General features: G+C 31.8%; 3 protein-coding genes across 3 annotated transcripts; all 3 read left to right on the top strand.

Annotated features, from left to right (window-relative positions):
• Positions 1 to 346: 346 nt before the first annotated feature.
• On the top strand, positions 347 to 1,337 carry LOC107879328. The gene is made up of 2 exons (XM_016726384.2): positions 347 to 509; positions 829 to 1,337. The coding sequence occupies exons 1-2, from the start codon at positions 347 to 349 to the stop codon at positions 1,335 to 1,337; spliced, it is 672 nt and encodes a 223-aa protein (XP_016581870.2).
• Positions 1,338 to 1,777: 440 nt separating this feature from the next.
• Positions 1,778 to 2,101, top strand: LOC107879327. Its single transcript, XM_016726382.2, has one exon. The coding sequence runs from the start codon at positions 1,778 to 1,780 to the stop codon at positions 2,099 to 2,101; it is 324 nt and encodes a 107-aa protein (XP_016581868.2).
• Positions 2,102 to 9,291: 7,190 nt separating this feature from the next.
• Positions 9,292 to 10,596, top strand: LOC107879326 (F-box/kelch-repeat protein At3g06240-like). The gene has a single exon (XM_016726381.2). It carries the CDS (start codon positions 9,292 to 9,294, stop codon positions 10,165 to 10,167), a length of 876 nt encoding a protein of 291 aa, XP_016581867.2. The 3' UTR covers positions 10,168 to 10,596.
• The last annotated feature ends 1,717 nt before the right edge of the window (positions 10,597 to 12,313 follow it).

The raw sequence follows: 12,313 nt of genomic DNA, 5'->3' as shown, positions 1-12,313 counted from the left end.
GCGTGCATCGGGAATGGGACAAACTGGAATGTTTAGAATAAGAGAATTCAGACCTCAATATAAATGCCCGGTGAAGGACAAGATCTATCCAAAGGTGCATGCCACTAGTATGTTGATAGGTGGTATGGTTAAACAAAAATTCAAGAACCATAAAATAAAATACAGTGCAACAGAAATTAGAAATGACATGAAGGAAAATTTTGGTATGGATCTGACACACACTTTATGTTGGAGGGCGAAAGAAAGAGCGTTAGAAGAGTTGAGGGGTAAGCCATCAGCATCTTATGGAAAACTTTCATCATACTTATATGTACTGAATACTACCTATCGAGAGTCACATATAAGAATGAAGAAGACAGATGAGAATGAGTTCTTGTATATTTTTATCGCTCTAAATGCATTCATTAAGGGATTCGATCATTGTAGACCGGTCGTAGTTGCTGATGCTAGTTATCTGAGAGGAATGTATACTGGGGCATTTGTAATAGCATGTACAATGGATAGAGCAGGTTAGTATGAATTTGTAATAATTATTTTGTAAAACTTCTTGTATGTTTTTGTATTTTTGCGTAACACCTGAAAATATATATCTCCACTAGATATATACATATCTGTATAAAATTACCTAGAGTTTAAAATTTTATGAATTAAAACATTTAAAAAATGATTATGTTTTATAGTTATGTGTGTCTAAATTTTATTATATGTAATTGATACCATTTATTTGATAAAATGTACAGTTTTAATTACCTGTATATATAATAAATACATATGCAATTCCTATATGTATTTTTATTTTACTGCACATAATTTTTTTTGTATTTACAGGTCATATATTCCCTCTGGCATATGGTGTGATTGATTCTGAAAATGATGCATCATGGCCGTGGTTCTTTCAGAATCTAAAGAAAGCGTACGGGAAAAGACAAAACATGTGTGTTGTTTCTGATAGGAATCCAAGCATCATAAAGGCTGTTAGCAATGTGTACAACGATGTTCCTCATTATGCATGTATGTGGCATCTATGGAGGAATGTTAAAAAACTTTACAAGAAGTCACACGATGCATTGTCGGAAATCTTTTATACAATGGCCAAATCATATTCAAAGTCAGAATTTCAAATGTTAATGAAAAAAGTAGAGGCAATTGATATTAGGGTGAAGAATTATTTGGAATTGGTTGGTTACGAAAAATGGGCTAGGTCCTATGCAACAGTTAATCGAGGGTGGACTTTGACTTCAAACATTGCAGAGTCAATAAATGGAGTACTTGTTTCAGCTAGAGAACTGTCAATTTATGACTTTCTTGAGGAGGTTCGATTATTGTTTGCAAAATGAAACTGCGAAAATAGGTAACAGGCTTCATATACCTTCACACCACTCATTGGAAAGTTTTATGACATACTCAAAGAGAACGAGGCTTTGTGTACTCATATGACGGTATGACCTTTTACATTTTTGGAATTTATACTTCTTGAAAAAAATAATTAATAGAATAACTCCCATTAAGTACTAAATGAATAGAAACATTTAAAAAAAAGCTAAAAAGTTAAGTAAGAAAAATATTATGTACCCTGCATATGTATTTTTACTCTGTATATGCATTTTTTTTTTAAAATGCTGGTGTGCTTACAACATATCGTATAAATATGAATTTCATCTTTTTGTTGCATATCATTAAACTTTTTATTTTTGTATCAGGTTGTACCAGCCACAGAATATGTGTATACGGTACACGACAAACAAATATGTAATGCATTTCAACTAGATCAGATACCATGTGCACATGCTTTGCGGTGTTGGAGAAGAAGAATTTTGAGAAGGAGCCATACTGTTGTGATTTGTCTAAACCAAAAACTGTTTTGCAAACATATGATGTTTCCATCTATCCGTTGCCACACAAAGATGACTGGCTAATTTCAGAGAGCGTACTTGGTGAAATAATACTGCCTCCAAAATACAAAAGACCTCCAGGAAGACCTGCGAAGAAGGATCGTGGAAAATCAGGACGGGATATGTTTGGAAAAAAGAACATCAACTCATGTGGTGCTTGTGGGGCTAAGGGTCACAATAGGCGTTCCTGTAGGAAATATCGAAAATGAAACATTTCTCTTTCCGTATTATTGCTTAAAATTTTATTTTCATTTTTTATAAACTTAAACTATTTTTTTAATAATCATTTGACAAGTGAACACAGTTAAATCTGAATTCTGCATATGTATATGTTGAAAGATCTGAACATTGCATATGTATTTTGAATGTGCAGTTCATATGTATTTTTAGCATTGAATGTACTTTTTAGGTTAAAGTTGGTAACTTTGATTAACCAAACAAACTTTGATTAACCAAACACTTATTTGGTTCGTAATTGTTAATTGATTGAGCCACATATGACATATTCTGCAAATCTATGTTTGAATTTCAAAATCTTAGCGCAACATATGTGTTTATATGATAAAAATATATTTAAATGTATAATACATATGTATTTTTAATAAAAAATATTAACACTGCATATGTATTTATGTAAAATAAAATCTCACCATAAATTACAGATTTGTATTAAAAGTTCAAAATTATCTTTAATTCAAGTTTTCATTTATAATCATATTAAATGGACACATATCAAAATAAATAATAGTTATGACCAGTATGTATTTTAGAAAAACTTATTATTAACACTGCATATGTATTTTTATAATAAATTTTATTTATAATGCGTACATATTTTTTAGCAAAAAATATGAACACTGCATGTGTATTTTCTAACATTGCATATGTATTTTAACATAATATGAACAATACATATGTATGTTTTAACTAAAAATTTCAGATATATTTTTGGAATGCTTAGGCATAATAGTGCATATGTATTTTTGTCATCTAAAAAAATACATATGTATTTTTTAGGCATAAAAATTACTGCGTATGTATTTTAAGCATGATATGAACAATACATATGTATTTTTTAACAAAATAACACAGTAAAATGAAAAACAGCATAAAAGACTCGTATTAAACTTGAATTAGTACTATTATAACCTACAATTAGAACCACTTCAAAACATCAAAATTAGTTTGTATAATCAGTACCTACATACATAAACCAGCGTCTAAACTATATAAAGTAATCAATCCATCATCCATCATACATCAAAAATTTCAGTTACACTAGTTATTCTACTTTGTACTGGAGGCCTCAAAGGTGCTTCGACATCACTATGAGCATTTACGTCTTGCTTTCTGGTCTCATAATCTCACAAAAGTGCAGCATATCTTGTACGGAGTACATTGGGGTCGAACTCATTCGCAAGAATTTTGTGACCATAAGAAAAACACTCCGCATATGTAACCATATAGACACCACAATCCCTACAAAAATAATAAAAAGGAACACATATGTGCTTTAATATATATTTTACAAACATACAATTTTGTTATATGTAAATTAAATAATTTACAAGCTTCCGCTCGATTGTTGAGGCAAACTTTCTTGAAATAACACATCAAACATATCTGAGGAGTCTTTGTCTTTGTATCTTGGATGGTTTTCAAGATGAATTCCTTTCTTAACGTAGAAATCACAATATTCGATACACAATGGGATAATCACAGCTAATTTCTCAATGATATCAAAAATAGCCGAATAATGACCAGATGATTCATATGAATCATATAGGAATATGAACTTCTCTGAGAAAGATAAAATTGCTAGCACCCTATGATGTTTTTTCTTTATATTTACTGGAATATAAATGTCTCCCACTGTGTGCCATGGCACAACAGCATGCATACGGAATTCATTTATGTATTCATTAAGATGTGCCACGTGTCCTCCCGCAGTAAGGTTTTCAGCATCCGTAGAATAAACATCATGAACAGATCTAATTATGTTCATAAAGTTGCAATCTACCGTGCTGAATTTGTAAGACCTGTTGGGGTCATACTTCGACTTTTTCCTCATGTAGTAGAAGCAAACATCAATAAGCTGCAGTAAGTAAGAACACGAGTTTTAGATAATTCAAACTATTTGTATACTGAATTTAGCATGTGTATGTAATATAAAAATACATATGTAAGTTAAAGTGCATCACATCCTTTCTTATATAATAAAAAATTACATAAAAAAATACTTATTTGCACCTGCATATGTATTTACTACCATAATATGTAGTTTTATTAGTGCTATAAATGTAAAAAAAATATTGTAAGAAAAAATATACTAACCGAGTCGGTCCATGACTGATCAGGGAACCCCATGGTGTAAAATCAGTTTTTATCTTCAATAATCTCAATTCCGAACTGCATCATTGGAATGATTGATTTCCCCCTTTTGTAATGATTCACATTTTCCTTCCTGTTTTTTTTGTTAATCAGTATATGTTAAATCATGAGAACATAATGTAATTTTTTTTAAAAAAAAAAACTAAAACAGTTCAATAGAAATACCCTTTAGCATGAACTTTGAGAAGGTCTTCAGAAATTCAATTCATGAACTTGTTGACAATCTTCGTATCCACAATCCCATCAATCGGATGATAAACAATTGAATGTTTCTGTGGGAATATACGTATGTGCCCTTCTGAGCTCTCTATATATTTACATAATACAAAAAGGTAATTATTAAAAAGTATTTGCATAACATGTTACATTGTAAACTAAATATATAACTAATTGTACTTACCGGTAGCTGAACCAAATTTCATTGTGTAAGGTGACTCTTTGAATTTGGATGGTCGCCTAATCCTTAACTTAGGAATAGGAGTTTGAAGTTCACGATTAGCAGAGGGATGAACAATGATGCTTTTACTACTATATACATTCAAACTAGGAAGCAAGTCATCAGGGATTTTGTCTTGTGAATCAGGAGAAACTGTTTCATCCTTTTGTTCATCAGTGGTTAATTCTTATATTTTAGGAGTTGTCATAATCTGTTCCTCCGTACCAAGATCAACCTCTCCATGCATGTCTGCTTTAGAGCTCGATCCAACGTTCTCTTTGTTTTCCTTCAAAAATGGAAAACAATTTTATTTTTTATGTCAAAAATAATCCACATAACCTCAGATATATTCATAATACATAACTGGCAATGATATTGAACAACAGATTCGGACTTTTTATCATTAAAGTGTTCATCGATTTATTCTTCTTCAGAAGTTGCCAATGGATTCATCTGGGATTGTAAACTGCGAATCAGATAATTTTGTATCATCCAATTTCTCATCAGTGATCTGCAATAGAAATGAAAGAAATTATATAATTGTCTTATGGATTGTTATCATTTTTACATCACATAAACTGAAGTTCAATTCATTATACATACTTGATCATCGTGATGAACAATCTTCTCAGAAAGATTATAATCCAAATTTATACTTTGGAGAAGCTCATCAAGGATTAAATGTTGAGAATCAATTTCAATGTTTGTTTTATCTGGATGCAAATCAGTGCACCCCTTGCAAACAAGTAAAAAAAATTAAATCAACTTCAAACAAAAATTTAGTTGTATAAGTTTATGCAGGACTATATATAAAATAACATATAACTGCACAAAAAAAAGGAATTACATTTGCGCGCTCAAAAGAATAATAATATTTTAGTTATTTTTTACCTTTGTACCATCCTGATTCTTATCCAAATTCTGATCAACAGTAGAACTGAATTGTTGTGGTGATGTTTCGACGCCAGCATAATCCATCTGTTGTACTTCAACCTCTGTATCTTCATGTTATTGCTACAAGTATAATTTGAATAAACTACTTTTATTTGATTTCACTTAATATGTATATTCCAACCCACTAAAATACATAGTGTTGAAAAATACATTTCTTGACACACTACATATGTATTTTGTAATACATTTCATATGTATTTTGTAATACATTTCATTTGTATTTTTTGAAAATCAACTCATATGTATTTTTTGAATAAACTACATATGTATTTTTAGCAATATACTACATATGTATTTTTTTTATAAACTATGGATATGTATCTATCAAAATACATTTCTTGCCACACTGCATATGTAGTTTGTATTACATTTCATATGTATGTTTTTATATCAAATCATATGTATTTTTTGTATAAACTTCATATGTATTTTTAGTAATATACTGCATATGTATTTTTTCATATACTCTGCATATGTATTTTTTAGCACTGTGGATATTATATAATAATAAAACTTTTACCTTGCTATGTTAAATTGCTTTGACCATTTTTTTGAACTTTTTCTTCACTAATTGACGAATTCGAGTAAACTCTTCACGAACTCCTTTAAATTCTTGATGAACCTGTATTCATACAAATTCAGTAAACACATATTTTTAAATGTAAAACAAACATTTGACAAAAAAAAATTACCTCTTCGCGGAATGCATCAAAAACTTTCTTAGAAATAAATGTTTCTTTCTCAACATGTCTCTCACGCTTTGACACAACAACTTCCTCTACATGACTATCTGCCTTTGACTGTACCTGAGGAAAAATAACCCTAGCTGTTTGCTTCCCTTCCTTCTTTTTTGAAGAAGAAGCCTGTTGTGTTGGAATTGGCTTGAATACTGATGTCTTCATTACAACAGCCTTGGCAGCACAATGAGGTGGAGTCCTCGTTTGGGTATGCGCATCAACAATATTGACTTGCTTTTTTCCTGAAGGTTTCTTCACTACTGGGGTTGATGAATCCACCTTCTGTTTCTTCTTTGAACATTCGTTGATCTTCTTTGGTGGTGTATCCTGGAACTCATCATCAGAATCAACTGAACGTTCATCTACAGTTACATCCTTCTGTGGCATTTCAAGCTTTGCCAGTTCCATTTCAGTTGGCACTATGTTCTTAAATACAACCTACGAATATTTTAAATAATATGTTAAACAATTGAAACAACAACAATTGAAAATAAAAAAGAATATATGTATACAATACACATATCAATGCATATATATTTGTTCACAACAAACCTTGCCATTGTCCTTGAACATAGCATTCATCAAAAACTCATACCGTGGACGAGGTGCAATCGTCTTCCAATTTAATAATTGAGAAATCCGATTCTCAACCTTCAATGCAATCTTTGGTGGGACATTTGAACAACACTTATATAGCCACACTTGAATAGCCAGTGGCATTTTCTAAATCAGATAAAATGTGCCCCCAGCTTTTAGCCGGGTGTTCAAACTTCTAGTCAGATCTTTAAAAGATAAAGAACCCAATGAAAAATCCTTATATCTACCACTATCTACCAAATCAAAATGAAGACGGGGTATAACAATAGTGTCAATGTTAGACAACATAAATGAATGTAGGAAATACAGAATTGCAAATTTCTCAGCAACCTCATCATTGTTCTCCCCCCATACTTTCTCCGTGAATGCTAGAAATAGTTGCCTTTTCTGTATAATTTCTACCCCATTGAAATACTTTTCAATCATCCTATTTGGTACACCCTCATAAAAAATAAAGTCATACCTATTAGACACACAATTCAATTCAGTTATGATAGCAAATTTCATGGGAGTAAAACTAAGAGAGGTGCCATTAGCACAGATCATAATCTCAGAAGAAGAACTACCCTTCACCTCAAGCGTCATAACGCATCTGCACAACTGTGCTTGCACTACACACTGCTTCTTCTTCATAATATAACCAAAAATATTATTCTCACAAAAGTTTTTAAACTGTTCCTTGTTTAAAATTGCGCGTATGCTTCCATAAATATCATTGTCACTGTACGAGCACGTGTGCGGTGCAAATCTTGAAAGTTTTCTGACAAGAAATATTTCGTCCCACATCACCTATACAAAGTAAAACTACCACTTCTTAATCTGTAAACAAAATTCAATCAAACAAAAAAATATATATATCATGCATATATATTTCAGATGATTAAAATGCATATGTATATTGATCAAATTATAACTGCAACCAACACTGAAAAATACATATCAAATGTACTAAAAATACATATAGACAATAGACAGTTATGGTAGTTAAACTAAAATAAAATGCATATGTATTTTGACTATATACAAAATACAACAAACACTGAAAAATATAAATACTCAAAATGCATATCAACTACACTAAAAATACATATAGGTCAAAATTATTCACCTGTACTAAAAATACATATCAACTATACTAAAAATACATATCACCTATACTATAAAAATATATATCCAAATACTATTCATGAATAGTTAATTCAACAATATATTTTCACATAATCCCTAAATATCATCATATATAACAGAAAATACATAATTACTTGAACACAAAAAAAATAATAAATTTACAAACAAAAAAAATACCTCTTCCTCACTTCTTCTTCAGATTCATCATAAGATTTGTCAACATCGTCTTCAATTTCTTTAGATTTCCTTTTCTTCTCGTACCGTTTTTTAGTTTTTTGCTCCTTTGGAGAAGGAGTTTTCTTCAACCCTTTTTTTAAAAATTGGCATCATCTTCACTTCGTTGTTCCGAAACTTCGACCTAATATCTTTCAATCTACCAGATTTCTTCAACTGTAAAGGATTTGAAACAACAGTAACTAAATCTTCTTGAGTTAACCCAAGACTAAAAGATGGTGCATCATACACTAATTTCATATTCCTTGTACCCCTGTTTATAGGTGTTTTTGCAGTGTGTTCATCCATTAAAACACAAAACCCTTGAAAATTAAATTTTCGATGAATTAAAGTAGGAAAAAAAAAACGCTCACATGCAAAATGCGATTTTGCCCATTAATAATTACCTGAAATATGGAAAGCAAATCCTTATCAAAGATCGTGCAAGAATCGTGCAAAATGTAATAAGATTGAGGAGAGAGTGATGGTTAATGGCGGAAAAATAGGAAAAAGAAATTTAAATTAAGGAAAGATAAAGAAGGAGGAGTGAAAAGGGCGATTTATCACAATAAAAAATTTAGGCGATAAAAAAACAGAGACCACTTAAAATAATGCTACATATATAATAGAATGTAATTAGAGAAAAATGTTGCTATTTTTTTGTAATTAAGTACGTACGTATGTTAACATACGTATCTTTCCATTGTCAAAACGACACAACTACTGCCCAACCCAATGTAATAATAAGTAGATATTAATATAAGATAATTTTCACCTAAAGTCGTCTTTAGCAAACCCTAACTTAATCATATTTACCCAAAATGAAGAGAGCCATTAACATTATCCTTTGTTTGGATTAAACCTAAGCCAGTCTCCCCATAACCCTTTTATCTCAGTCTCCTTGTGTTACCTTGGAATCATTAATATCACCAGCAAGAATCCAATGTCTGCCAAAGTTCTAAAGAGAAAGCATTTCCAAATTGAAAATAGGATGGAGGCGACTGGAATTCATTTACCAGAGCAAATAGTTGAAGAAATCCTCAGTAGGTTACCCTTGCGCTCTCTTCTTCGCTTCAAATGCGTGTCAAAAATTTGGGAGGCATTAATATCAGATCCTTATTTTCATAAGATGATGATGCATCAGAGTCCTGATTCAAATTCCCAAAAGCTTCTTATTCGCAAAATGTTCGGTGACACTGCTCCCTCAAGGTTTAAATTCTATTCTTCTTCTTTATCCACTTTTGAGGATGTACAACAACTCGATCCCCCTTTAACCCACTATGTGGGTCGTTACCACATCTTTTCTTCTTTCGACGGCTTGGTTCTTCTTGCTGCTGATACACAGCTTTTCTTGTGGAACCCCTTAACAAGAGAAACCGTACTGCTTCCCTATACAGAATATAACATAATTTATACTTCTTTCGGATTAGGATATGACGATGCCACTGATGGATATAAGATCCTTAAATTGAACATGCGTCTAAAACATTCCATGGAAATTCTCAACCTTAAAACAGGTTTCTGGAGGGAAATTTGTAACCATCCAACTGCCGTTTGCCCTAGGACAGGATATGAAATGGAGCTTTTTCCTCTCCCAAGTAAACATATTCCTATGGAGCCTTTGGTATATGTACATGGAGCTTTTCATTGGATTGGTGATTTGATGGTACCAGGAAAGTTTTATGTGGTTTCATTTAGTATTTCAAATGAAGTGTACGGAGATGTACCTTTGCTAGACGAAATGGGGAAAAAAAAATTCCCACCACCCCGATTTTGGCCTTTCATTATTGGATGGAATGCTATGCTTTTATACCACTAATGGTTCGTTGGGTTCTTTTAAGCTGTGGGCGATGAAAGACTATGGTGTCGAGGAATCTTGGATAGTATTGTGTACCTTACAATTCAATGGTCTTGCTATAGCCCAACCGCGATATAGGTTTCCGGATCGTGAGCTGCTACTATATGCACCCGGGGAATCGCCACATCAATTTGGGATACCAGGTAGCTCTTTTACATTCCAGACATCCAAAGGAAAATTTGGATTTTGGCCTGAACGTGGAGGAACCTTTGAGAAAGGAATCGTTTATAGAGAAAGCTTGCTTTCTCCAAAATTAGTTATTTAATGTTTGCCTGAGTTTGAGTAACTATTAGAAACGACTCCTCTAAAGTTTATATATTACCCTCTTCTGACCTATACCTCACTTGTAGAATCACTATGGGTGGGGATGCTGTTATGTACAAGCATTATTTTCCTTCTTTTGTTTTTTAATGTTTAATTTCGGACATAATGTATGGACCTCTTGTTCTAGCAATTATATTTATTGCTTGCAAATTTGAATTATGGATTTGACGTGTGAATCCTTTGAGAAAGGGACAGTTGATAGAGAGTTTGATTTCGCCATATTTACTCTAGGAACTTTTGTCCCGGTTATAAAGTGCGGACTTGTTGATCTTATAAGTATGTCTATTGTTTGGAAATTTTTCATTCCAAAATGTATTTAATGAAGTTGCCAGCTTGTTTCATGTTCTCGCGAGCCATGGCTTTGCTAGGAAAAAAGGTGATTGAAAATCCCCCTCTTTTTAATTGGATCTTGTCTCTCAATCCTGCGAGACTATTGAATCTCAATTATAAATTATGCAAAGCCAATCGAAGCTATGGCATGCTGCTGAGCACGCCTTTGTGGCCTCTTGGTGCGCCTCCCAGCACGTTAGGCTGTTGAAGTTTGCCTCCGAAAGCCTTTTCTCAGTCATGGCATGGATCCTAATGCACAACACCCTAAAAGTTTAACATCATAAACTTCCAGCTAAGTACCGAAATATTTCCCAAACGATCCTTAACTCTTTCTAAAAGTCAAAATAAAGAATCCGAAGCCAAAAGGGTATTTTTTTTATCAATAATACCAAAGAGACAACTAATTTACAAAAAAATCTAAACAGACAAATCGCTAAGGATACGTCCACAGCGACCTATAAGTCGCCAGGGCTGAATACTGCATTATTTGAATGTCATGGTTGATTAGCCTTTCTTTGAAAAGGCACCTTTTGAAAAGGGAGCTTTTGAAAAGACAGCATTTACTGCATGTTGCTTTTTTTTTTTTTTTTTAATTTTACTATTCACTCGTGAAATGGAGACTTACTGTTTGCGTGTCTATATATTCCCTTAAATGTAATTTATACTCTCTCGTTTTATAATAAATGAATTATTGAATTTAAAAAAAAATATTAAAGATATAAATTTAATGTAACTTTTCATTTTTATCCCAAAAAAAAAAAGAGCTGACCTTGTAATACCTTTTCATAAGTTAATTGGTTGTCAAATCATAAGAGTAATTTTGAAAAAATAATTCAATGATTCACTTATTTTAAAACACCAATAAATATCCCAACAATTCACTTATTCTGAAACGGAGGAAGTATCTTCTACCAAGTGTAGAAGGATAGAAATATAGTGCAAAAATATTTTAAATTGAAAGTACTATTACAAATATTTAATCAAAATACAAGTTACAAGCTAAGGCAACAATTATAAGGTATGTTAATATATAGTTTTTACGTTATTTATATTTTGAAGTATAAAAATATTACATCGAATCTTTAAGCTTAAATTTTACATTTTTTAAATAATATTTATTAATTTAGATTTGATTATAATAAGTTAATTTTTTTTATGTAGATATAAATCCATTGTTAAAATTACAAGCTAAACATCGATCTCAAAAAGTTTGGGACATCGAGAGACGAGATATATGTTTAAATACACGTCGTGCCTATAGTGAATTTTGGTTGTACATAAAGGAGCGTCCATTGCATTACCTAATCCTTCAATATTTAAGTTTTTGTGGATTTAAAGGAATTGTAGAAGTTGAAAACATTTCTTACGATGTTGAACTTATAAGTGCATTGGTTAAGAGGTGGCGCCCCGAAACTCACACATTTTACTTGCGAATTGGTGAGGCCACTATTAC

Source organism: Capsicum annuum, chromosome 8 (assembly GCF_002878395.1).
Source record: "Capsicum annuum cultivar UCD-10X-F1 chromosome 8, UCD10Xv1.1, whole genome shotgun sequence".
Lineage (NCBI taxonomy): Eukaryota > Viridiplantae > Streptophyta > Magnoliopsida > Solanales > Solanaceae > Capsicum > Capsicum annuum.
The sequence above is the reverse complement of the archived record's forward strand: the minus strand, read 5'-3'. Positions and strand labels throughout refer to the sequence as shown.

Bases quoted from the DNA above. Each gene is read 5' to 3' on its own strand.
- LOC107879328 (XM_016726384.2), top strand. From the start codon at position 347: ATGAAGAAGACAGATGAGAATGAGTTCTTGTATATTTTTATCGCTCTA. The intron at 510-828 runs GTTAGTATGAAT...TTGTATTTACAG, and splicing joins ATGTACAATGGATAGAGCAG to GTCATATATTCCCTCTGGCA.
- LOC107879327 (XM_016726382.2), top strand. From the start codon at position 1,778: ATGTGCACATGCTTTGCGGTGTTGGAGAAGAAGAATTTTGAGAAGGAG.
- LOC107879326 (XM_016726381.2), top strand. From the start codon at position 9,292: ATGTCTGCCAAAGTTCTAAAGAGAAAGCATTTCCAAATTGAAAATAGG.